This window comes from Eublepharis macularius, chromosome 6 (assembly GCF_028583425.1).
Source record: "Eublepharis macularius isolate TG4126 chromosome 6, MPM_Emac_v1.0, whole genome shotgun sequence".
Taxonomy (NCBI): Eukaryota; Metazoa; Chordata; class Lepidosauria; order Squamata; family Eublepharidae; genus Eublepharis; species Eublepharis macularius.
Window position 1 is genome coordinate 110,899,288 of NC_072795.1, and position 27,008 is coordinate 110,926,295.

Sequence of the window (27,008 nt, forward strand, 5' to 3'; positions counted from 1 at the left end):
TGACACCCAAAAAGCTAGCACAAATATCAGCTAGATCATCCCCAAAATGCTGGAAAAACTGTGGAGAAGAGGGAACCTTTGCTCATTGTTGGTGGGAATGCAATGGAATTAGACAATTTTGGGAGGAGATACTAATGAAAATTAAAGACATCACTAATTATAAAATCCCCTTTGACCCGAAAATGATCTTTTTAGACCTGTGGGAAAATGTACACATCCCTAAAATCAGAAAGGAACTTGTTGCCTCATTCTTTATAGCAGCTAAGAGTGCTATAGCGACAGTATGGAAATCAAAAAGACTACCAACTATTGAGTCCTGGTTCTCTAAAGTTTGGAACCATTTCATATTAGAAAAAATAAGCAATGACATACAAAATGCAGAACACTTCATAGAAAATACTGGTTTTATTGAAAAATGGCTCCCATTTCTGGAATACATAGAAGAGAATAATCTGCAACCTAAATCAAAAATTTTACAAGTTATGACAAACAATGGATATCTCTCTTTCTACTAAATTAATAGTATAATAATGTAAACACATGGTTATATTTATGACAACTAATAAGAATACAAGAATATCTCTGTAGTGTATACTGATCTTATAATCAGTTTTGTAATGATGTTTACTGTTTGTAAGCTATTAGTTGCAACAAATGTTTCAATAAAATTTATTATATTTCAAAAACAAAAACAAAACAAGAGATGAAGCCCTCGTTTCAGTGGAAAGGTAAGACGATTTAAGCAAAGGTTTGGTAGGAAAAGTGGGTTTTTTATAAAGACAGAAGAGACTCTGACAGTTCTAGGAATGAGAAGAACAAGGAACACTGGTAGGGGAATAGAAAATGTTCTGATTGGCTGTGTTCTGATCGGCTGTGTAGGGATAGAGTGGGAAGTGTGTAAAATAGAGGAATGATGGGATATAAGCGCAAAAACAAGGGAAGGCACGTCCCCTTGAAAACCCTTTCTAGAAGACTATTCAAAAATTTCAAGTATAACCCTAAACATGGTTGGTTGCCCAGTAATACAGAATGGTTCCCAATAGGTGCTCCTTGTCCACAAATGGGAGCTCTTCCTTTTCTTCTCCAAGCGGAAGATCTTCAGAGCTTGCTGAGTGGTGCCTCCCCAGGTCCTCTTTGGAGCCTCCAGACCACCTGAACCCTGTCAGCCACCCTGTCCAGTTCCTGGAAGCCACACAGGTCTCTACTGCGGGAGTACTGCAAGAGAGCTGGCTGCAGGACTGTGATGGGGATGCTGAAATTCAGGTGTGGGTACGTGGCTCCGATGCTGTTATCCCTCGTGTTGCTGGCAACAATACCTACAATTGGGGGAAAGCAAGTTTAAATATTTCACTTGTTCTCAAAATCTGATACAAAAGAAGCTCACAGCAAAGAATGGCATCAGCTGTATACTAATTATGAGACCACAGAGAGATGCCAGGAACATTTGCACAAAATGGAGTAGAGGGATTTCATTTTCAGAGAAAAGGAAATGCTAAATCTTCTGCTGCATCTTGGAGCTAATTCGTTCAGGATCAAAGTGGCTATCAAGTGGTAAAGCCACCACCAGGAAGCTTGCCATCAAGAACTAACTACCTTCACACCAAAAGTTACTGAGACACACAACCACCAACTTATCACCATTGTGTGATATGATGACCAGTTGAATAAAACCACTTTGCCCCTGCCAAGGGTGGGAAGAATGAACGGGCAGGCAGATTTTTGGTTCCATATTACTGAACACTATAACTAGTATTAAAACACAGAACCTGATCTCTTTAAACTAGTTCTTGGAAATAGCATATTTATACTGTGCTACCTGTGGACTGAATCCCTGTCCCCAGGGAACGCTGCTAACCGCCCCCCCCCCCCACCACAATGATTTTGCCAGGTATGGCTGGTGTACTTTTAAACTTTACACACTAAGCACAAAAAGCTTGCCTTCTTTAAATAAAAGCAGCAATTCTTCAAACAAGTTCTAATTCAGCACTGATTTCTACACTTGCACAGGAAGGTGTGGAAGAAGAGCAGGTGGGTGTATACCGAGAAGCTTCCCACTGTGTGTGGCAAAGAGAGCCCCTCCGCTTGAGCCACTGTGGACAGCACAGGTCGCCTGGAGCATCACGGGCTTCTCTTCCACAGTGATCACTGCCGACAAGATCCCCGAAGTTACTGATGGGCCACAGGCCTGGCCGAAGGCACCAAATCCAACCACACTCACATCTTCTCCTGAACGAAGAAAAGATACAAACAGCTAAAGTCATGCAAAGAACTCCTTTGCATGACACACGAGGAAGGAAAAGGATTCTGAAGTTTCTGTCGACTACCTGCAGAGGAGGTCCCTAGAGAGGAAGCAGCCTGTGCGGTCTCTTTTGCCATTTATTTGAAGAGAGACAGTGCATGTGAGAGAACACACTGAACACAAGTTATAATGGCAAGCAGCAGAAATGGAACTGATACTTAGGTCACCAGCCTCGAAAGTCCACCATCCATCATCCACAGCTGCTTAACCCAAAGCCCCCTTGGTAATGAAAATGCTCTGAAACAGACCCTCTTCAGGTACTGGATCCTCTGCCCCAAGTGGGGACTCTTTGGGCCACATAAGGCAAGACTAGCAGATTCACATCTGAAGCTCCTTTTCAAGGTCAATCATTGGGGGTCCTCTCACCCTGTTACCCAAATAGGCAGCCTCCTTAATTAGTTGGGGGAATTTGCATTGAGGCAGCGAGAGGAGGTAACTGGGATTCTGCACCAATATCTACGGGGATTGCTCCTCAGAGAACTCTCAAATAAACAGGCAGGTGTTCAACCGGAAAGTTTTTTATTGAAGGAAAATAAAAGTCAAACATACAGAAAATCAGACAGAGTATGCATACAAGACTACCTAGGAAAAACAGGGAGGCAATGGGAAAGCAGTTTCAGGAGAAGGGCGATAATTACCAGTCTCAAAGAGGAAGAGGTCCACGGAGGAGCTGCAAAACGACCAGCATTTCATGGAAGAGGAGAGGCCCAAATGAGTTTGGGGGGGCATGTGTTCAGATCCAAAGATGTACACACGCACGCGGTTGGGAAGCCCAGTTATTGGGCAAAATGTTCCCTGGGGCAATGCTGATATCTTGCTATCAAAAACAGTAACTTAATTGTTTGTCCGGAAGTATTATAATAAGTTGGGAAAGGTTTGATATGACTATCTCGGATGATCTACAGATGAAAATATTGCTTGATGACTTGGTAAGTACTGGATGGAAAGTAATCAGGCTTACAGAATAGCCTTGATTCGGGTAAATGGGTGAGGGGAGGTAAAGGAAGGAGTTGACAAGATTATACAGGAAGTTTTCTCAGGAAGCCTCATTATCTCTGTCTCTCTCCAGGGTGAGGAGGGGTAATCGGTCAGCCACTCACCTGTTAACTTTCCAGTCTCCAGGCCAGCTGGCATCCACTCTGCCTTGGGACAGGTAGTGCCTTGGACTTATGCATGGAAAAGGTTTATGGTATTTCTTCCATAAAATGCCCTCTCGGGGTGCAGATGGGCCAGACTGCTAACATCCCCTCCCCAATTCAGACTGGCATTATAACATAAGGGCAGGATGGTTTAAACCTCTTCCCTGCCCGCCCTTCCACCATACTATTTTTCGAATCGAACACAGCCCAAGGGAGTCACTATGTCTGCCCCAATAAGGCAAATATGATCACCAGCAAGGCAACACAGCAGATCCCCAGAGCTATTCTAGATACGGGAAATGGTAAGGGGCAGGCTTAACTTCTTCCCTGCCCCACAATTCCAACCAAGAACACCCCCTATCTGCTTGGCAATTGAATTAAAAAAAACAAACACTGGGACCTCCAAGCATGAAACTCCTAATATTTTGTTTGCTTATCTGAAAGTTAAGCTCAGATCTGGAACACTGGCAAGGGGGTGAAAGCAGCAGAGGAAGCTTGAAGGCGAATACCTAGCAGGAGGGACAAGCTCCCCCCCTCTCCCTCCAGAGGGTACTTTGCAATGGATCTGAGGAACGCAGTTGGGGTTTCACCTGACTGCAGTCCAGTGTGCAGGTCGGTCCAGGACAAAACGGACCAATTTCAGTTCAGTTGGTCCCATTGTGATGGTTTCAGAGGGAATAGTCTAGAGTTTCAGAACTGGAACTTTGATTTTCTTCCTGATTATGCAAGCTAGCTCCAAAGCTGCCATCAGATTCCCATGAGCAGTCGCACAACTGCAAACGCTAAGGGGAGACATTACCATGGAGCTAGCTATCCAGGCAGACACCTGACAGCTGTGACGGTGGCATATATCTGGCAGCTGGTTCACATTCATGTTTTTCCCTCCCAGTGAAAATTCCTACATGTCCAATGAAAAGACCGCTTCTGCTAACACACAGGGCAATCAGCTGTATGGCTGGCACCCAGCCTTATCAGCAAATCAGTGGGAAATAGGAGGATTCACGTCCAACTTGGCTTAGTTGAAATAGTTTGTCAATTAAGCTGCATTCAGGAAATTCACCTGCACAAGACCACCCTCATTCATCCCAGGAGCAAGGGTGAGTGTTCCACATGCTCTTTGGTAAGAATCGTGTGGTCTTGTATCCTCTGGAAGCAGCAATTTCACAAGATCAGCAGACAGAGCAACAGGACAGCAGCATTCCAACTTACACAGGTCTCAGCACATTGGGGTGGGGGTTTATGACGCAGTAGTCTTGCAGAATCTGAGCAAGTCTAGGCCTGGGCAGTTCTTAGCTGGGAGACTGCCTAAAAGCCACAAGCACTCAACCCTTCCAAGTCTACTGCAGAAAAGCAGAATGTAAGCGAAATAAAAAGAACCTGTACAGTCTCCTGTGACTCTCCTTAAGAGAATGCTGATGGTTTGGAGAAAGGCAGATGTGCAAACATGTCTTCAAAGAATTCTCCCCCATCTTCCTCTATGTGGTAACAGAGGAAGGGCATTCCACTTTCTGGCTCTCAGGAAAAGGATTTCTCTTCTACTTAATTATATAGAATGAGGCAAAATGGGTTACAGCTGGGAAAACGGGATGCACGGCACAGTGGCTCCCATACCTGTGATCAATTTATTCAGAAGTATTGGTCCATGAGGACAGAGTATAACTAAGATGAATGTGTTACCATGTGTGATGTTTTTGTTGCAAACAATCCCAATTATCCGAGACTTCAAACAATTTGATAAATTGCAAAGGAAAATCTCAGACTTTGTGTGGGCAGGCAAGAAACCCCGTGTGAAAATGAAAGTATTACAAGATTCGAAAGAAAGAGGTGGACTGCAACTGCCAAATATAAGATTATACTATGAAGCAATATGTTTGGTATGGCTAAAAGATTGGATAACGTTAAAAGACCGTAAACTGCTGGCTCTGGAGGGATATAAAAAACTGTTTGGATGGCATGCCTATTTGTGGTACGATAAAGTAAAAGCGGACTCTATGTTTTTGCATCATTATATTAGAAGAAGCCTTTTCACAATCTGGAAGAAATATAAGGACTATATGAAAGATGGTATCCCCTCATGGGTGGTACCATATGAAGTAATAGATCCGAGAGCTGTTTATAATGAACAACAATGTTTAACTTATAAAGAGATAACATTAATGGAACATAAAATGTTAAAAATAAAAACGGAAGAAGAGTTATCTCCCCGTTATGGATGGTTTCAATATAGGCAAATCTGAGATCTTTACAACTCGGACTGCTCAAAAGGAGGAATAAGATTGGAAAATTCGGAACTAGAAGAAGTGATTTTACAAGACGGTAAAAAAGAAATCTCGAAAATTTAAAAAATACTTCTAAAATGGCACACAGAAGATGAAACAGTTAAAGTCCAGATGGTGAAATGGGCAATAAATTTTCATAAAGAAATAACAATGGAAGCTTGGGAGCATTTGTGGAAAAATACACTGAAGATTTCAATTTGTACAAATATTAAAGAGAATGTATATAAAATGATGTACAGGTGGTATCTAACACCAAAGAAAATTGCGCGAGGAAATACTAATATGTCAGACAGATGCTGGAAATGTAAAAAGCATGAAGGATCATTATACCATATGTGGTGGACTTGTGAGGTAGCTAAGCAATACTGGGGAGATATAATTAAAGTAATTAATGAGGTTTTGCAAACCCAAATAAATAAGAACCCAGAATTGCTGCTACTGAATTTGGGAATGGAAGATGTTCCAGTGCAGTACAGAACATTGTTATTTTACATGATTACAGCAGCAAGACTTTTATATGCGCAGAAATGGAAAGTACAAGAAATACCAACTACAGAAGATTGGATTTACAAATTGCTGTACATGGCTGAGATGGACAAAATGACAAGAAAACTCAAAGATCTTGATCCAGGAGAATATATTGCAGATTGGGGGAAATTGAAACAATATTTAGAAAAAAAATGGGATGTGAAAGAAGGACTGTGGCAGTTTGAGAACTATTAATTTGTGATGTTTTAAATAGAAAAGTAACTTTACCATTAATGGGAAAATTTAGTTATTAATTAACCTAAGCTAGTATTACTATTAAGGAGATTTTTTCAAAAATATACAGTTTAAATAGTGATGTAGAGAATGGATATATTAGTGGATTTGATATAGTATATATAAGAGAATTTGAATATGCTTAGAGTAAGAGATATAATACATATATGATTTAGAAGAATATAATTGAAAATAAGTTAAGTAATAAGATAGGTTAAGGGTTGGAAAGCTGTTGGAAGTCTACAAGGAGGGGGGAGGGAAAGGGTGGGGGTTGAAATAAATTAGGTATGATGGGGAGTGTATGTATTAACTATGTACTCACCAATAAAATTAAAAAAAAGGACAGAGTATAACTGACAGTCCACTAATTTCAAGATCCAGGACCCAGCGTTAACCCCAGGGGGGCAGCACACATTCTGCTATGCCGCAATGGCATGGCAGGAGGTTACAGGGTATCTCAGTCATGCGATAGGAAGACGGCTCTGCCTATGCTAAAAAAAGTCTTCTGCCCTGCAGAGTGACCTTGCCTCTGCCATCCTCTTTTCTCAGCGTACCTTCAAAAAAGAGACAGGAGGCACTCCAGCCTTTCCCTCCACTCATGTGTGCTACCAGCAGGTTCTTCCAAAAATAGCAAAAGAATTATCTGAAGCACACCATGCTGAGCATGAGATACAGCAATCGTCCAGGACTTCAAAATGGCAAACTGTTTGGCCCAGCTTCAAGCAAATTAATTCCCCAAAGGGAGCGCTGGTGTTCATCCCCAGCTTGTGACAACTAATTTGCAGCTCTCTTGTTTTACTATTGGGTGTTATTTGCTCTTTTGCTTTTAGGAAACTGAGATGTTTATACTTTTGCATTCCATAAATGTGCCAATTAAGACAACTGTATATGCTCAGTTATAAATGATGTACTTTCTGTTGTTAAAGCAACGAAATAGGTTTAAGGTTTCATGAGAAGTTTAAAAATTGCATTTTCAACTTTTCTCAAAATTCACCCACCAAATGAAACACTGAAGAGGAACAGTTTTGCTCATGGCTTCAAAGTTTCCAGGAAATCTTACATCTCTAGATCAACTACCACCTACCTTTATAAAACGTGGATGCTAGGACAGGCTCTACAAATGTAGATAAACTTTCATCCAGCTCCACCAGTGCAACGTCATAGGGAGAAGAATCTTGTGTAGCAAACACCACTTTCCCTTTAGCCACCAATATCCTAGGAGCAAACAGAAGCAAGCTGTTAGAGTGCACAGCTACAGACATTTCGAACAACATGCACTGGGGTGGATCCTGGCTATTTCAAGTGAAGCAGCACTTTATAGAAACGTGTTTCCCTGCCTCACCTCTCCCACCGCAGCCTGCCGTACCCCTCAAAATGTGGGAGGGAACCAAATAAAGAGGTATCGGTCAGAGCCACACACACCCTCTTTTACTGTGGGTGGTTTCCAACTGTAGAATACTTTTGCAATGCTAAGAGACACAAAGGGTACAACCCACAAAGAAGAACTCCTATAACTCTGAAGTGAACGGACTCTGCCCAGAGCAATGCCATGTTTACAGTGGACCCCAGAAGACCAATTACAGACAGAGGCCAGGTGTATTTCCTTCAGAGCAAGGCCCACTGATTTCAGCCAACCTGCAGAAGCACATGAGAACTTAACCTTGAAGACCAAAATCGGATGCCATGGCTAGACAAGGCTTCCCAACGCAAGTCTGCTATGGGAGCACATCTCAGTTTTTATAGATACAAGAAAAGCATTCTACATATATCTACAAAACTATGACATGTAAAGTAGCACCTATTCCCCATGTTTTTTAAAATACATTTCTTCAAATTAAGTTCAACAATAGCTATGCAACTAGAAAGTTAACCAGAAAGCAATTTTGGCTCTAAACAAGCTTCTCAAGAGTTCAGAAATTCTAATTTCTATGTTCTTTATGTAAACTCAATGTTTTATTATCTCTGTGCCATTTATTTGTCCAGTTCCAGTGGTAACATGGGGACTCTGGCATCTCATCTAATCATCCAAGAAGATCCACGTGTGAGGAACATCCAAACCAATTTTGAATATTCCAACAGGATTCACAGCTTTACATTTTGACTGGCCCAGCTCAGGCCTCCAGTTCCAGGCCCTGTAAAAGACAATGTGGATTAAGAATCTCACCGTAAATAAGAGAATCCAGACTTACTGTTCAGGGTTGGGTTGCAGCCTCACACAGACACTCGGTGTGCTACTGACCACATGGCGACAAGTCAACACAACCCTTGGGCTCACCATCACCCCAGACCCCCAATTCAGTCCGCACTCCACCAGAACAACAGCAGCCAGCATCTTCTGGAGAGGCCCATCTTTGGCTACTGTTATCTTCTGCGACTTAGCCACAAGTTGCAGGGGGTGTAACCAAGTCTTCAGCAACCAGTGATGCTCCAAGAGGACCCTCTTGATACTGTCCAGGATGGGCTCAACGGCACAAACCAGAGTGAGGCCAACCCACTCGTTGGATTTCCAGCAAAGTGGAGCAACAATTATCCCAACAAGCTGGGGACCAACCCCAGAGACCGCAAAGATGCCCCCACCTTCAGTGCCAGGCAAGCAGCGCGCATCAGTCAGGATCAGGGCATTGCCTTCACCAGCCACGTTACTCACAATCCCTTTGCTAAGGGTGTTCATGAAAATATCTGGACAAAAGGATCCAAAGGGGGAGCCACAAGCAAAGAGCGGGTCCCCCTTTCTCAGAAATGTGGCTGGCATACAGCTCACTGAGCCTGCTCCATGGAAGTCACAGTCCTGGATTCTCAACAAGGCAAACCAGTGCAGGAGACACAACTCATCGGCAAGGGGACTGCACTCTTCCCCGACCTCATTCTCAAAGTGCCACTGCTCAGATGCACCAAAGACTCTGGAGAAAGCAGCCTGGAAGGGCTGACAGGGCACCATCATCAGGAGTTCGGCCTTGTGGCACTCCAGGCCACTTTGTGCCTCAAGGCCACAGGAGAGGGGGTTGAACCTCAACGCTGGGACGTTGGCCCGCCAGTCCCCCTCCAGCCGACTCAACCTGGTTTTGCTGCTGCATTCGCTTGGCCTGAGCACCTGGATCTCGAGGTCTGTAGAGAAGCTGTCAGCCAGCAGGACGCCGCACTTCGACCAGTCGCGAAGCTCGGACGCCAGAAGGAAACGGGAGAAGACCGACCCGTGACAGAGGACGACGCCTGGGCTCTGCGACACCACAACGCCGCTGGCACTCCAGGGTCCCTCCGGCGGAGAGCCGGAAGCCTCGCTGGCGACACGCGAGTGAGAAACGCTGATCACGCAGCCCGCCTTCCCGCCGGCCAATGGCGGAGCCTCGGCCATGGAGCGACCGGGGAAGAACTCGCTTCAACGCGGAGCAGAAGAGAAGCCGCGGGAAAGAGCAGGTCAGGAGAGGGGCGCGCCTTGGCCGAGGAGGCGGCTTGGGAGTCGCGCAGGGGAGGGGCGCCAGCTAAGCACGCGGGAAGGGCCCCCCGGCTTGCCCATTCGCGCTAGACTCCAATCGCGGGAGCAACTCGGTTGCAGCCTCGCCCCGCTGCTAAACGCACCGCCGCTTTCGCTTCGCCCACGAGACCGGATTGCGAAACACCAACAAGGGCACGCAGCTGGAACGAGCGCAATCAGATGGTGGAGAAGATCGCGTTTTTATTGGCTGATCGGTTTACAGGAGGCTGCCATTGGCTGCGTCGGCTCATACTACGGACGTCCTCTCTGATTGGCTCATTTGAGATACTTTTATGCGAATAAGGAGTTGGTTAAAAAGGCAGGAAAGAGCTCGGATTGCTGGCTGGAAGACCTTAAGACACGCCAGAGAGGGGTTCGTTCTCAATATCCGCTTTAGCCAGGGAGAGGAGGATTCTAGACCGAGTGACGGGATGCATGCTGGAAAATGTAAACCTCTTGAGCAGCCAGGGATCCCCATCGACCTTGGGAAGTATGGGTTACGAATCTAAGAGTAACCCTGCTGGACCTGATCTACGATCCAGCTAGCCGAGCATCCTGTGAGTTCATCTTACATAAGTAGGATCAAGTGAAAGCTCTTACACTTGTTCTCCCATTGTGGACAGACTACACTTGAATATAAGACCACACAGGAGGACACTTGAGTGTCCACAGTATCTGACCACCAGAGGCTTTTTGCCCCATAACCCAGAGGCTCCACAAAAGGAACGATGAATTCTTAACAATGTTAAGTTGATTTCTTTGGGCATAGTCCCAACAGTCAAGGCAGTTTGAGAGCATTGTTCACTTTACATTGTAAATGTGTCCTACAATACAAGAGGGAAACTCTTCCTTTGAGCATATGCAGAGAGTATTTGACCTAAGCACCCGCAGCGGTTATGTCAAGCCCGAATTCTCCCTAGCACATAAACTTATGAAACTGAGTCTATCATACTTTGGTCATATCATGAAAAGATAAGACTCACTGGAAAAGACAATGCTAGTAAAAGTAAATGCTAGCAGAAGCAGAAACTGCCTCCCCCCGCTTTTTTTCTAGTAAAAGTAGACGGCAGTAGGAAAAGAGAAAGATCCAACATGAGATCGATTGACTCAATAAAGGAAGCCACGTTCTTCAGTTTGCAAGACTGACTAAGGCTGTTAACATTTTGTAGTTTAATTCATATGGCTGCCATAATTTGGAAACAACCTGATAGCATACAACATACACATATTCTATCTTTTAACAGGAAACAGTTTACTGAGAGAAAGTAACACTAAAAAAATTAAACCGGTAACGGGTTTTCCATTTTAAGAGAAAATTATCTTTGAAACTACTAGGTCTTGGAAACCCCGCTTCATCATTGTAAGAAATCTTTTAAAGAAAACCTTTAAAAGTGTGCATGAGAAGATAAAAATCATTAAATGTTAGTACAGCTTATTTAGAGATGTACTTGGGGTATTATTTAACTTATACTCAGCATTTAGCCTGAAATCAGTTACTCCAAACAGCTTAGAAAGACACTTATGATTAAAAAATGGTTTCACCAGCCGTTTAAAAGGTAGAGAGTGAGCCAGGAAGTTTAAAGAATGGGGGCCAACACTGAGTAGGCCCTGCACAAGCCCTAGCTTATGAACAGGACCTGAGATTATCTAAGTACTTGGCAAGGTTTACATAGTAGGTTATCACTGGAGGGATGTTTGTGGAAGAACACTTGAAATTCTGCCAAGGAACCAATTGACCAGTAGCAAAATTCTTATAGCACTGGTATAATATGAATTTCTTCAGTCAGCCCCCTATAACCACGCAGCCTTGATTTGAACTAGCTGGTACTTTCAAAGGCTATGTCGCATATTAGACAAGATGAAAGGAACAATTCTTCCTATCTCTAAGGAGAAAAGCAGCAGCTCATAAATAATCTTGAGCAAGAGATGCTTCATTTCCACATGGGTGTGATATCAGTGCTCTGAAATAGCTCAGTAGAACAACTCCTTACCACATTTCCACAAGTAGAGAGGCTAGGATATATTTCTTCTGAAATCAGACACATTAAGAACATAGGAATCCACAAAGGACAAACCCTGTAGTACAAAAAGTCACATCTCATTTGAAATGCAAGACTTCTGTTTTCCATTTTGCATTAATATTGCAATACACAATGAAGCAAGGCTTGAAGAAAGAGAAATTCCTAGCTATGCTCACAGTCACTGTCTGTTAAAGGGAGTAGCACAGATGTTCCTTTGCAGGAAATCTATCCCTTGCAGGTTTTGCTGTTGACTCTACAGTAAAGTGGGATAACAACAACAACAACCACATTCAATTTATATACCGCCCTTCAGGACAACTTAATACCCACTCAGAGTGGTTTACAATGTCATTATTATCCCCACAACAAAACACCCTGTGAGGTGGGTGTGGCTGAGATTGCTCCTAGAAGCTGTGACTCACCCAAGGCTTCAAGCAGAGGAGTGGGGTATCAAACCTGGCTCTCCAGATTAGAGTCTCACACTCTTAACCACTACACCAAACTGGCTGTATATAATACAATCAGAGCTCATTTTGAGGGGGAACGCGCAGGAACACAGTTCTGATAGTTCCCCAAAGAGGTCACGTCAGTTGGCCCCACCCACCTGCCTCTTGGCCATTTTGGGCCTGTTTCAGCCTGGATTGGGGCTGAAACGGCCCGGATCAGGTCTCTGACGGGTGGTGGATGTGGAAAGAATTTTTAGAAGTTTGGCTTGTTTTGAACCCAAACCCCATAATCAAATTTAACTTTAAGGAGTAAAGCAACTTCCCAAAGTTCTTACTTTAGGTTCATGAGCTCTAAAAACCTAAGGGAGAGCTGGCAGAAGTTTGCAGCAGATTGCCCTAAGCATAAATTAAGTATAATTAATTAAAGAGTATTAAAATTAAGAAAGAAATCTGGTTTTGACGTATAAGTCTAATATAGAGAAAAACCTGCACTGTAATATCTAGGTGAAAGTTCACTCTTTCCCCCTCCCTTCTTGCTAGGCAGAGAAAGGTAGTTATTTTCATTATAGGTAAATTGCTGACAACTGCATTCCAATTGTTACTGGGAAAAGTTCCAAGTGCCACTTTTAGCCCTCAAGGACAAGTACACCTGAGGAATTTCAGAACTGATTTCATTGGCTAGCCAGAGTCACCTGGTCAGAAGTGTTACTGACCAATAGAGATTCAGGAAAGTTAGAGTGACACCTGCACTAGGGTAGCAACAACCAATTAACGTGTAAGCCAGCTACCCACCAATCAGAACACTGAGGATTTTTCTATAAAAAGACTAGCCCAGCAGCTAGTCCCTTGCCACTTCTTGGGAAGACACACGCGTTTGTGTCTGTCAACATGTGGTCTCTGGGAAGCCCACAAGAGATCCAAGTTGGTCCAGAGGGGCTTTCCAGAAGGGGAACTTAGGTACCTGATGGGGGAATTTTTAAGCTAGCTTTTGGAGTAAAGTATTAGAATTTTTCTGTGTTAAGGACTTAGTATAAAGTGTAAGTTATAGTTAAGAATTAAGATCTTAGGTTTCTTTTAGCTGTTAAGTTTTATATAGGGGTTTGCTTTTAGGACTGTGATATTCTGTTAAGATAGATTTCTCTTCTTTTGTTATAAGGTTCATAGGTTAAGACTCTATCACTGTACTTTCTGTAACCATTGCCTATCCTGCCCAGCACCTGAAATCTGTACGGGCAGTTTGACTAAATACCATCGGAACTCTGAACTGTATGTAACATTCCACTGTTTTACTTTTTTCTCAAAATAAACCTTGAGGATAGTTAAGAACTTTGCTGTGGAATATTGTTTGCCCACGTCACTGTGTTAGAGCGGCGTACGGAGAGAGAACAGGGGAGGTACGTTACTCTTGATTCACACTCCCCAGGGGACCTTAGTGAGTAGTCTCAGAAGCCATAACGAACCAAGGGAAGCCAGCCTCAGACAGAAAGAACCGAGGGGCTGCCAGGGGGGGAGCCGGGACACACACACACCCCACCAAAAATTCTCACATCAGTGGATCACTCTCCCGCTCAGCAGTAGCCTGATCCTGACCATTTTGGGCCACTTTTTGGGCCCAATTTCGGCCCTGAATGGCCAGGATAGGGTCCAAAACAGCCTGGATAGGTGATGTCAGGGGGTGTGGCATATGCAAACCAGTTATGCTAATACATTTCTGGTGATGTCAAGGGGTGTGGCATATGCTAATGAGTTCCTCCATCTCTTTTTCTACAAAATGACCCCTGAATACAATAACTGAGTATACCATGCCAATCTGCTCTGGCATCATTTGGCCAGTCATTCATTTCTTGCTCCCTCCTGAACTGTGCGAATGAGCAGCTGAAGATCCCTGTAAAAGAGATGCATTGTTAATTTAGCCCTTGCCTCACATCCACAAATTACTAGGCATAGCTGCAGACTCTCACAGGAGATTGCTATGCATCTGTACACTGGGTTACTTGAAACAAGATAAATGAAGTTCAGAAAGGGAAGCTGATTTCAGAATATTTGAGGAAGCACTGCTCCGCTGTATTTATTTCTAATTTGTATTCTGCCCTCCTTGTGAGTGGGCTCAGGGCAGATAACAACATATTAAAAATACAATTAAAAATTCAACTTAATTAAAAACACATTTAAAACAGGATGGTGGACAGCCTTCACAGGGAGGGTTAAGATTGATACACCCCTTTTTTCCAGGCCGATGGAGGCCCAGCCTCAGCCATATGCCTGACGGAACAACTCTCGTCTTTCAGGCCGAGCAAAAAGATAGTAGGTCCTGCCAGGCCGATTTCAGCAGAGCGTTCCACCAGGTGGGAGCCAGGACTGAAAAGGCCCTGGCTCTAGTTGAGGCTAGGTGGGCCTCCTTGGGGCCAGGGACCACCAACAGCGGTTTGTTCCGTAATCAGAGTGTCCTCTGGGGGAATATATGGGGAGAGACGGTCCCATAGATAAGCTGGTCCCAGTCCGCACACAATGGTTAAGTGGTTCAGCTGCAATTCGAATCCCACTGCCATGAGCTCAGGTGGCCTTGGGTAAGCCACTCCTCTCAGCCCCGGCTCCCCAGTTGTATTTGTGGGAATAACAACACTAACTTGTTCACTGCTCTGGGTGTGGCACTAATCTGTTGAGAAGAGCGGTATATAAGCAGTTATTATTTAATGGAGTTTGAGTGATCTAACTTGTCTATGGTCTGTTGTCAAAATAAACTGAGTCATGGTGATGAATCTGTGAACCCATGCTGCTGCCTTGCACTGAACAAGACTCCTGATCTATCAAGGTCAGTATTGTCAACTCTATTAATTGCTCTCCAGGGCTTCTACACCACCTGCTACCTGATCCTTTGAAACTGGGACCTTCTGCATGCAAAATGTGTTTGTTGCTGACCCACAGCCCGCCCACTTAAAGTAATGACCCATATTCTATACGTCCTATTGGTCAGGAAGAGGCCAAAAGGAAAGATACCTCTCTTCAAATTAAACATGTGCAACTGAAAAACAAGCTTGAAGCTTCATGTAGGGTTTTTACACAGAACACTTCATATATTGGAAAAGGGAATACATATCAGTAATCTGCAACCGTGAGTTGAACGAGTTTTGTAATATAGACAAATGGCCATTTGAGGCAGACACTTAGCAACACTTGCTAGCCCCTCCAGAAGACTTCTGTGTTGTGCCAGTGAATAAGATGACTCTATTAAAGCCAAACGGCTCACAAAAGTATTAAATATTAGTTTTATGCTAAATTTACATTCTCATAGTGCTGAGCAAGAGTATATTAACTCCCATTATGAAAAAGGGCAATTTTTTAAAAGAGCTCAAACGAAAATAAATTAGAGATAATGAAACATACATGGAGTTCAAGGGGGTTTACTCCCAAGGAAGTGTGTATAGAGTTAGGGTTTAACCCTAAACAGAGTTAAACCCTTCTAAACCCATTCAATAGATTTAGGCCACTGTAATTATGTTTAAGACAACATTGTTAGAGACTTGAGATTTGTACACCTTTTTACTTTACAGACCATTCGTAACAACACAGAGCAAAAGGAAATGCTGAAAAATAATCCTGAACGGGGATTTTACCTAGCATTTCAGAGACACAGAATTTCACGGGTAGATCTGGAAGGCTTTACTTTCAGTCATTTAAAAAACTGAGAATGCTATTGTGCTGAAATAACCCCCGCCTTACAATGTCTAACTAGCTGCTATGACCAGATTCAGTCAATTGAGTGTAAAAGTGGTTTTTTTTTTAAAAAAAAACTTTATTAAAATGTTTTGGATACAGACAAACCTCTCTCTGCAAACATGTTTCACGTTTCCAGAAATGGGAAGTTAAAACATTTTGCTAACAGAATGATGTTCTCTTGACTTTCCAATCTGTAGTCCAATTTCTAAAGTATATATTAAACTTTATATCCATACATTGAGGTGTTAAGACTTGTCTATTGACTGTACACATCAGGCAGAGGGGAAAACAGGGCAGAGCCAGTCACAATCCCTTTCTCCAGTGGCTGGGAGTACCACCTTCACAGAAGACTGTGCTTTGACCAGGCACCAGTCTTATGACTCTGCTTACCAGCACTTCTTTTTTTAAGCGTGGAGCCAGAACGTGCCATTTCTGATAAGGGTTAGCAAGTCTCATCTTCATTTAAGAGGAACCATCCATTTGCATTTCTTGAATGTAACAGACAAGTAGGAGAACTCTAGGTGCTCAATACTGGAGACAGAATTATTTATGTCTGATCAATGAAGTCAAAGAGTATTTGCTGGATTGTTATAGTTTTGGGTGGTTCTCAAAAACCTCCTTGGCACCAAACCCATTGGCACTTTGGCCTAAGTTAGAGTCACAGGTAGATGAGTGACAATCCTTCTATAGAAAACCCAAAGGCTTTACAGACAGGTTTAAAAGAACACAAACTTCACCAATGCTCTATGCTGCCATTTTAGTGAAGAAGACATAACAGATACGAAATGATTAACATTCTAGAAGTGGAAGCCCTCTAGATCCTGGAGCAAGACTTCTGTCTAGTTACGCTTTTCAGGAATAGTCTGCCATTTCATGGTTCTTCTGATCAAGGTTCAGTGTCACTATCTTGGGAGTAAACCAACCCTATTGCACTTTGCATGTCAGACCTAAGTGTATTGTTTCTACAGTACATTCAACTCTTTGCTGACAGCAAAGTACAGCTGCATTACAGATTGCAAGAGAGCATTCCAGGGCACCACTTGGCACTCAAGCGTTGTTAGCTATAGGTAAATGAAAATGTATTATGACACGCCAGAGCATTAGGCAAAACTGACAGGTTCCAAAGTTGAAAGAAACGGACAATCACAACCAGCACAAGAAGTTTCAGGACTTCAGTTATCAGGGATGTTAAACTTTTCGCTCTCAGTGAATTAAGACAAAGGGCATAGGATCACGGGAGCCAAATTACAGCACACAAGTGCCTATAGCATCAAAGCTGGCATTCATCTGGTACACTGCTGTTTTGCATTTCATTTTTGTAACAGAGTTGAGAACTAAGCCAAGATGTTTTCAGACCCACTAAGCCACTCTGAGAAAGATGTCTTATTTTTTTTTTTACTAAAAATGAAGATGTGAAGACAGAAATGGAAATTCAAACACAAGCTCTGTTGAATATAAAAAAGAAATGGGGTTAGTATACATTAATAGCATTATGATATGTGTATGTTGGAACATTTTAATGCTACAGTATCCCAAGAAAACAAATTCATGATTTCTACTGCTGTTTTCAGTAATTGCCTGCAATGTAGTACGAGTAGTGACCCATTAAGTCTGAGAGCACTACTGCTGCAAAAGAGACAGCTGGTGAGAAAGTGATCATAACTTGTACAGGTGGGCAAAGGTGATTAACCGCATCCAGACTCCTACGCATAATGACATGGAAAACTAGAACAGTGTGCCTGTGTGCATGCTGTCCCCCCGCCCCCATCCCCAACTAAAATCCCAGTAAATTTAAAAGAAAAAAAAATCATTGCACAACTCAGTCCCAATAGCACCGTCTTCATGATCAAGCAGTGTGACACAGCACAACCATCTTACCAGACAATTAAGCCCCACCCACCCCGCATTTACTAAAGATTTTGAATATCATGATAGCTGGTTCAGTAATTTGGGAACTACCTAAATACCCTTAGATGTTTAAAAAAATCCTAACAGATTCTTGCTCAAACAAGATGAATGCTTACTGGGAAAAAAAATCTAAAAGGGACACCATTTACGTTAAACACTTTCTTTAAAAAATATAATTGCTTTCTTTTAAGTCAATTGGCCACAGTGGTGAGACATGTTCCCTTTTTCAGCCACTAGAGTACCGTGTGCAGAGTTTCGCACCCTAATTCACCAGCCCCACTGTAACTGAAAGCCATGGTTTCCACAGGAAACAATGGCAACTGGAAGTGACAACCTGCACCGGTGTACAGGTGCAGGTTGTCAGGCAAGAGGAAAAGAATTGTGTCACCACTGTGATGTAGAGTAACTGAAGACAGGAATCCCTTTGTCACTGTCAGTATGCGGTTGGAGAGCCTTCCGTGTTCTAATAGAGAAGTCCATAAGGAAGTTGTGAACAGGATCAGTCCAGAAGTAGATCCATCTGTCCAAACATCAGTCAATGTACTGTGATAGCCAACGAAAACCTTCACCATAGCCTTGCCTCTTCAGTACACTACACATGAACACTTCCATGGGGCGTGTGTTCAAGTCCTTCAGTGGCACATTCCCCTGGGAAGTCAAACAAGAAGAAATTCACATAGACTTCATTACCCTAGGCTTTCAAACACAAAGAAATTCAAACATGGTTCTGCTTAACATCCATCATGACAGATTTGCTGCCTGACCATTCTAGCTTTTGACAGCCACAGCTACGCAAGACAGAACTCCAAGTGCAGTATCTTGCATTATACTGACAAGAGCAGGTGAACAGTAGCACAAACCAGTGTGCCATTTTAAATTAGTGGAAAATTTATTCAACACATTTGTACGTTCATGCTCCTCGCATAGAGGTTTTACTGCATGAGCTTTACAGTACAAGAGCAGCAAACACAACCCAAGATCAACATCCTCTCCATAAGCTCTTGCAAGCCTTGTTGACAGATAGGTAACTTGAATACAACACAATATGAGTCCAGTAGTACCTTAAAGACCAACAAGCTCCAATGATGCTTGACTCTTGAAAGCTTATACCCTGGGAAAATCCTGTAGGCCTGTAAGGTGCTACTTGACTCAAATCTTGCTCTTCTACTGCAGGCCAACACAGCTACCCACCTGAAACTTTATTGCAGCTGACTGTCTATACAGAGACAGAACGATGGAGAGGATATTTTCAGTAATTCTCATGGTTTTTAAAAGCCATGAACTCAAATGTATATATACACCATTTTTCGCTCCAACAGGGAATCAAAGTAGCTTACAATGTTATTCTTCCCCCTCTGTTTTAACTTAACACCTACCCTGTGAAGTAGGCTGAAAGATGGTGACTTGCCCAAGGTCACCCTGAATGTTCTCATGGCAAAGTGGGGATTCAAATCTGTGTCTCCTACATTCTAGCCCAACACTCACACCACTAGACAATACTGGCTCTTATTTGCAAAATATATTTCCATTAAGAGACAAACGTTTAAAGGATGTGGATTTTGTAATACATCACCAATATTTCTTACTTCATAACCACATTTATTCCTTACCTTTCCTGTGGTTTGTCCATAAAGTCCAAAAATCTCTCGCAGTTTCTCCTCACTGATAGCTTCTGGTCTATCAATTTTGTTACCCAAGATAAGAATCGGCACATTGGATATTGTTTCATCAGTCATTAGTGCCTAATAGGGAAAAGAGAATTACTTACGTCATAAAATATTTGCAGCAAACAAGTAATGATTCTAGATAAGTTTACTTGCAATGAGTGCTACTGAAAGCAACTTCTTACCTGTAAGTACATTCAAGCTTGCACCAGGATCTGTTCTATTATGTATTTTCACAAAACTATACTAAAACCTAATATTAAACTAGCAGCATCTCAAAATTGGGCTTGCCTAAGCTGTGTTAGAACTCTCATGTCATTTTGGAAGAAAAATATTTTCCACAAGTCATGAACTCAATTACCCATGTATTAATTCCCACATAAGGAGCAAGAGTTGACAGTATTACTGTCATCACGAGCTAAAGCTATTGTCTGGAACTCAGCTCTTTTGACTACTTTGCCATATGGGTTCATCACCTTGGATTCACTTACTACGTTCTTCCATTTAAACACCTACAATGGATATCAAGTCACTTTCTTAAGGAGAAAGATTCTGCATAGACCAGGAGCAGGCTGCACCTGTAACATCAGTTTAAAATGCTACATACATTTAGCTCCACTTTGGATTCCATAAGACGTGGGTGATCTGCACAGTCCACTAAAAAGACAATCCCATTAATTGCCGGTAGGTAATTCTTCCAAACACGTCGAGCTACAAGGGAAAAGCAGTCCTGTAAGGCCACAGGTTAGAACAGCAACAAACTATCAGAAGCAAAGCCTGCAGAAATCAAGGTGTATTTAAGCTGTTTTTAAACTCCAGCTTGTCACTGGAATAAAAGAGCAATGGCCACTGCTACTTCATGCAATTATCCTTTTCACAATGTATTTTCTTATTTATTATCTCAATAATTCAAAAGAAGCTTTAATACTAATTTTTCATATTAATATGATTAAATCTTGACAATTGTTGCTTTGCTTTAAACTTACTCTCAGTGTGATGTCTCCTGCAAAACTAACATATGGAGAAATTTATATCCATGGAGAAACTCTACAGCCATTTCCATGATCAAAATGACACTTATAGTTGTTCCATGATCATGGAAATAACTGTCACATGAATAGCAGAATTCATTCACAGTTTGTGCTACACACATCCGACTACACCACTGGAAAATCAACTACACACAATCTTAGTAAACGTGACATATCTCAAAAAGAAAGTTCAACTATTTAATATAAAATGAACAAACATCAAATTCATAACTGACATCTGCTAAAAGATCACATTCCAGAAGACCAATATTTCTCAGATACAAAGGGAGAAAGAAAGCTTTGAGGCTATTAGGTGTGTGTGACAATGGAAAAGGAGACCAAGATGAAATTTAATCATAACAACATTCGATTTATATACCATCCTTCAGGATGACTTAACATCAACTCAGAGCGGTTTACAAAGTATGTTATTATCCCCACAACAAAACACCCTGTGAGGTGGGTGGGGCTGAGAGAGCTCCTAGAAGCTGTGACTGATCCAAGGTCACCCAGCTGGCTTCAAGTGGAAGAGTGAGGAATCAAACCCGGTTCTCCAGATTAGAGTCTTGCGCTCTTAACCACTACACCAAACTGGCTCTCTCTCTTAAAAATCAACTAAAGCCAGGACTTTGAAAAATAGGCCTAAACTAAGTTCATTCTGCTTCAAGTAAATGATATGTAGTCTGACAAAACAATAAACACTGAGAGAAGCACAATATCTGCTAGTTTTACCTTGCTCATGGCCGCCAAGATCAAAAGTTGTGAACGTCATTCCAGCAATGGTCAACTCTTCTGATGCTAGAGAAGAAAAATGCTTCATGAACCACAATAACAGTAATATTGGCACTGATTATTATTGTCTCATGATGTGTAAAAGTACCAGCTGCCAGAAGATAGAAGCCATTCAAGATACACAACACTTTAGTAACTTTTCATAATTCTAGATTAAGAATAATTCCTCCTATGTTGTTCCAAGAACTGAGGGGCTTAAAAATATTGTGTAGAATGCATGATATATGCAATAACAAATGCATGTTCCACACAATCTCCTACAAGCTTTCTATTTCAATACATAACCTTCCTTTGAAGATCCCACAATGAGAACTCTTATTATGCAACTTCAGTAAAGATTTATGATAGGCCATTGTAAAGCCTATTAATTCACACTGGAATTTTAAAAAAAACAACAAAAAAAACAGAAGAACTATAACTGGTAACAACAGCTAGGCAAAACTTACTTGGATGTAGCGTGGGAACATGCTGACCCAATCTGTCATCTTTTAGCATGTGCAGAAGGGTGGTCTTGCCTGCATTATCCAAGCCCAAGAAGACTAATTTGCCAGACTTCTTGTATAATCCTGCAACAGAGAAAAGCAGCTGCAGTGAACTCTATCAAGAAAATTATTCAGGATGGTGAGAACAACCAAGATGGACTGTGAAAAGTCAAACGAGGATCTCTCTAAATTAGATGAGTGGGCAACCACATGGCAAATTAATCCAGAGGAGTTAGCCGTGTTAGTCTGTAGTAGCAAGATCAAAAAGAGTCCAGTAGCACCTTTAAGACTAACCAATTTTATTTTATTGTAGCATAAGCTTTCGAGAATCAAGTTCTCTTCATCAGATGCCTGATCCGAACTGGTCCTCTTCTGTATTTGACCAGTTCGGATCAGGCATCTGATGAAGAGAACTTGATTCTCGAAAGCTTATGCTACAATAAAATAAAATTGGTTAGTCTTAAAGGTGCTACTGGACTCTTTTTGATATGGCAAATTAAGTTCAACTAGGGTAACTGTAAGGTGATTACATACTGGACCAAAAAAAAAAATTCCTAATTTTAAATATATGCTGATCAGGTCTGAACAGACTCACGACTGAAAGAGATCTTGGGGTTGTAGCAGAAAGCTTGTCTACCTGGTGTGTGGCAGCAGAGAAAAAGGCAAGCTCCACGCTAGGAATTATTTGAAATGTGATTGAAAATATGATCACCAATATTATATTCTTCTTGTATAAAGCTATGTTGTGGCTTCATTTGCATTACTGTGCATTTTGATCACTGTATCTCAAAAAAGACATAAAAGAGCTGGAAAGGATAGCAACCAAACTAATAAGGGGGGGGGGCAGCATGTTTGCTATGAGGAAAGGCTAGAGAGACTGGACCTTTTCAGGAAAAAGATGGGTAAAGGAGGACATGACAGGTTTATAAAACTACGCATGGGGTTGACGAAGTGAACAAAGGGAGCGTTTTCTTCGTCTCCCATAATACTAGGACTTGGGGGCACCCAATGAAGTTGTTAGGAAAGAGGTTCAAGACAGACGAAAGAAAATACTTTCTTACTCAATGAATAATTAAACTGATATTCACTGCTAGTGGAGACAGTGATGTCCACAAGCATAGATAGCTTTAAAAAGATGTTAGAAATTTTCATGAAGGAGAGGTCCATCAATGACTAGTAACCATGGTAACTGAAGGGAGCCTCCAACTAGAGGCAGCAGGCCTCTGAATACCAATCTGGGAGGCAGCAGCAGAGAAGGTCCTTGGCCTCTATGCCCAGGTTGTCTGGTCCTTCAGGATAACTTATTTGCCACTATGTGAAATAGTATGTTTGCCTAGACAGACCACTTGTCTGATCCAGCAGGCTTCTTAACATTTGTTATCAGACTCTTCTCCAGTGCTACTGTTGATGGAGGAAGCTGTTCCACACATACATAAACTAGCACTCTTCTTTAGGATTCACTTCTTACTGCCTTGGCACTAGATTGTATGCAGTTTTGATGCCAGATTGCAAATTCTAGGTTTTGTAGTTGTGTAAGAACACATTAAATGTGATGATACACACTTAACACAGAAAAGAGCACTCTGGGATAAGATTATAAATTAGCCAGGTTTAAGAATTAAAATTCAAAAAGGTGTCCAGGGTAAATGGATATATGGGTAAAGCAGCATACATTCAATTCATAAAAAAGGAAGGACAGAATGGTGCTGTGAGATTATTTGTGAAAGGTTCATGTCTCTAATGAGATGGAAAATGAAAGGAGTGGTTGAATTAGTGACATATTACATGTACCATTCCTCATAACCATCAGTAGCAGAGAGCATAAAAACCACTAGTATGGATGCAACCTTATTAGGCATTTCAACACATTACATTTTTGTGTTAGAACTAAACCTAGGACCTGTTTGTAGGTAAACACCTGAAGCCTTACCTAGAAACTGCAGCACACTGCTGAAGCCATTGTAGATCCATTCAAATATGAATGACATTGTGAGTGATCAAATGCCTGGGGGGGGAAAGGTACTTGGATGAGAACTTTGGCTGCAAACCAGAATACTTCATCTATCACACTTACTTATGATCTAAAAAGTTGTCAGCCTAAAGCCTGATATCCAACTACCAGCAGGAAAATAGCTGAATGGTTTCACAGGTTTTAAGATAACAGGAACAAATCCACACATCTTTTCTCAAGCAGGTTATAAAAGCTATAAGCTATCAAGTTTTACACAGCAGGTTACAACAACCATATGAAAGCAAAATTCTATCCCAAGAGAAAAAATATTATGAGGCTGCTCCTAATCTTCACTACTCTCTTTATGGAATATAGTGCCACTCTCTGTTTATAACCATACATATCAAAATAAAAGGCATAAACAGCCCTAAAAATCTTTCACTGTGTGAGCAGCCAGAAATTAAAGGACAATGATGGTTTTTAACATCCCTAAGGCTTTTAAGTTGGCAGCTATAGCTCACAGTTTCTTCATCTACCCCCAAATGGATGCATTTGACATTGAAATTTATTTGTTAAGTCAAGCATGGTCTTCATTGTTACGCACTCACCAACAAACACACCCACACCAACTTTTCTATCTCAAGACAGAACCTTTAACACCATTTAATGAATCAAACTGCATCAGGACATCCCCCACCTCAAAACCCAATTTAAAGGTTTGGAGCATGGGAAGTAGTAAGTCTGATTACCTTCTTGATGTCTTCCAGGCAGGCTTAAGCCCCAAACCCAAGATTTGTTTTCCAAATGATCTCTATGAATACCTCTGGAAGTTACAATATGTTCCAAAAGAAGTTTCACATTTCTTTTCCTGGAGGCAGATACTGAAAACAACCCTCTTTTTTCCACTTACTTTCTGAATCCAAACATAAGGTCACAGTTACTGCTTTTTCTCCCTGTCAATAACTTCCATGACTAACAACCACAGGAGGCCAAGCAGTGAAATCTTCCCACATTTTTGAAAGACACAGAAGCCCGACAAACAGGAGCGGGGGAGAGAAGGTGGGTGGCAGTCCTCGAACGGGTAAGGCAAAACTACAGCCACGGATTTAGTGTCTATAAAGCGTGTTGGCAAGCATTGGGAGCACTTCTACTCCTAACCTCGGCCAGCGAGTTGCCGCTCTGGAAAGCAGCTTAACAAGACTTGGGGGGGGGGGGGGTGGCAAGCCCAATCTTCCCCACTGGGGCTCAGCCCGGGAGAGCGAAGAGGGGGCGCGGCCAGCCACTGAGGGCGGGGCGATGACACGGCTCCGGTGCCGAAGGTGGGGGGGGCGTCAATCACCGGCCTCTTCCTTGCAACGGCAGGCAGGGCTGCCTCCTACGGCAGAGGCGGGGGAAGGCGAAGGAGTCCGAGGAAGAAGGCTTTGCCCAGAGCCACGTCGCGCGGTCATGGCTGAAAGAGCCCCCTCGAAGGAGAAGAGGCTGAGGGGGAAACCCCTTCACTCTCACGAAGCGAAGGCACTGGGGAAGGGGCCCGGGGAGAAGGCAAGAAGCGGGGCCCGGGCACACTCGAACGCGTTTGGTGCGGGCCCCGCCGCCGCGGTTCTCCCTGAGGGCCGGGGGAGGAGGGGAGGGAGAGAGGGAGCCCCTGGGCCGAGGGCGGCGGCGGCCCCCCTTCCCCCTCCCCCCTCCCCACCCGCCTGCGTGTCACTGGCCCTCCCTCCACCGGCTTAGGCCCGAGCCAGGCAGCGCCGCCCTCTCTTCAGGCCCCTCGCCGCTACGCGCTCCTCTCCCTCACCTTTCTCAGCGACGGCTCCCTTCCCAGCAGCGCACACGACGGCCACGGCCCGACGGCTGCCTCGCTCGCTCTCCCCCGCACCCCTCGCCTCGCTTGCTCGCTCCTGAGCCGCCAGCTACACGCCGGAACTACGTAGCGTCCCCTCACACGGCTACTTCCGGTGGGAAGAAAGCGGCGGGGAGGGGGGGCGAGGAGCAGAAGCTGCTGCGTTGGCCGCCGGGCCGCGCGCTACGTGTCCAGTAGACGCCACGGTGACGGGGCCGATGACGACGCCTGCCGGCCCCGCCCCTCCCCGCGTGTGGCGAGAGAGTCGGCCGGGCGCTGCGTTTTCTCCGGCTGTCCCAAGGAGCTCAGGGTGGCCCCCGCGGTTCTCTCCTATTTTATCCTCACAAGCCTGTGAGGTGGGCCAGGCCGCGAGACTGAGCGGCCCAACAGGCTTATTGGCGGAAGGGGGGGGGTGAACGTTTGCCGTGCCCCTCCCCCCCACTCCAGTAAAAATTGCATTCGTCTTAAAACTGCCACAAGACCGTTCTCTCAAGACTTCTGAAACTTTAAGCCCAGCCCCGCGTTTGCTCCAAAAAGGATAACCTGAATATAATTTGCTGTGTGTAAATTTTATATTTTAGGGGCATCTGAAAAACGAACACGGTTTTATTCCAGCATAAACTGCCAGAAATTACGCAGCCTGACGGAAGTGGGCTTTAGACGCTGGCAGAAGCTGCTATGAGACTTCTGCTTTACAGCGAAGAGCATTAAGTGGGGTTTTCTCTTGCTCTTGTACAGGTGGAAGGGTCGAGGCAACTCTGAGCACATGCTGAGAAGAGCCATTGATTAAATAAAAAAAAGAAGAGCCATTGAAATCAGTGTCATTTCTGACTAAAGTGAGAGGAGACCTGGCTGTACTTTCAATTTCAGTTTTCTTAAGAATTCTTGTGACCGCTAACATTCATGTAAGGGTTGTATGACATTACACCTATGGCTGTTTAAAAATAGGGAAAAGGAAGGCAGCACTGTAGTTGTGGTCAAAACCAATATTTGTTCATGTCCAGTTAGTGCATATTTTTCCTGACCTTCCCAGATATATAAAGCCTGCCATGGTGATTAGCTCAGTCACCCACTAGTGGCAGAATGGGAATTTGAACCCAGATCATTCTAGTCCCAATATTCTAATAATTGCATTACACTTTGCTTAGCCAGTTACGGTGGACAGATAAAAAAAGATCTCTAGGTTACAGACCTACCAATATGGA

The 27,008-nt window shown here is 43.2% G+C and overlaps 2 protein-coding genes across 3 annotated transcripts; both read right to left on the reverse strand.

Annotated features, from left to right (window-relative positions):
• Positions 1-386: 386 nt before the first annotated feature.
• Positions 387-10,073, reverse strand: TYSND1 (trypsin like peroxisomal matrix peptidase 1). Of its 2 annotated transcripts, XM_054982152.1 has the most exons (4): positions 8,669-10,073; positions 7,564-7,694; positions 2,041-2,226; positions 387-1,316 (listed from the first exon to the last, which is right to left on the reverse strand). In XM_054982152.1, exons 1-4 carry the CDS (start codon positions 9,829-9,831, stop codon positions 1,099-1,101), a joined length of 1,698 nt encoding a protein of 565 aa, XP_054838127.1. In that variant the 5' UTR covers positions 9,832-10,073; the 3' UTR covers positions 387-1,098. The 2 variants fall into 2 exon arrangements, with proteins under 2 accessions (XP_054838127.1, XP_054838128.1); XM_054982153.1 differs by lacking the exon at positions 2,041-2,226.
• A 7,562-nt stretch (positions 10,074-17,635) lies between these two features.
• Positions 17,636-25,847, reverse strand: SAR1A (secretion associated Ras related GTPase 1A). The gene is made up of 7 exons (XM_054982293.1): positions 25,759-25,847; positions 23,943-24,017; positions 21,977-22,096; positions 21,471-21,536; positions 20,315-20,418; positions 19,654-19,785; positions 17,636-18,691 (listed from the first exon to the last, which is right to left on the reverse strand). The coding sequence occupies exons 2-7, from the start codon at positions 23,998-24,000 to the stop codon at positions 18,575-18,577; spliced, it is 597 nt and encodes a 198-aa protein (XP_054838268.1). The 5' UTR covers positions 24,001-24,017; positions 25,759-25,847; the 3' UTR covers positions 17,636-18,574.
• Positions 25,848-27,008: the final 1,161 nt, after the last annotated feature.

Excerpts from the sequence above, each read along its gene's own strand:
- TYSND1 (XM_054982152.1), bottom strand. The coding sequence starts at position 9,831 with ATGGCCGAGGCTCCGCCATTGGCCGGCGGGAAGGCGGGCTGCGTGATC. Across the intron at positions 7,695-8,668 it reads CTGCAACCCAACCCTGAACA|GATATTGGTGGCTAAAGGGA; the intron begins GTAAGTCTGGAT and ends GTTTGCTCCTAG. Across the intron at positions 1,317-2,040 it reads ACACAGTGGGAAGCTTCTCG|GTATTGTTGCCAGCAACACG; the intron begins GTATACACCCAC and ends CCCCAATTGTAG.
- SAR1A (XM_054982293.1), bottom strand. The coding sequence starts at position 24,000 with ATGTCATTCATATTTGAATGGATCTACAATGGCTTCAGCAGTGTGCTG. Across the intron at positions 20,419-21,470 it reads TCTTGGCGGCCATGAGCAAG|CTCGACGTGTTTGGAAGAAT; the intron begins GTAAAACTAGCA and ends TTTCCCTTGTAG. Across the intron at positions 18,692-19,653 it reads ATGGACAAACCACAGGAAAG|GGGAATGTGCCACTGAAGGA; the intron begins GTAAGGAATAAA and ends TTGACTTCCCAG.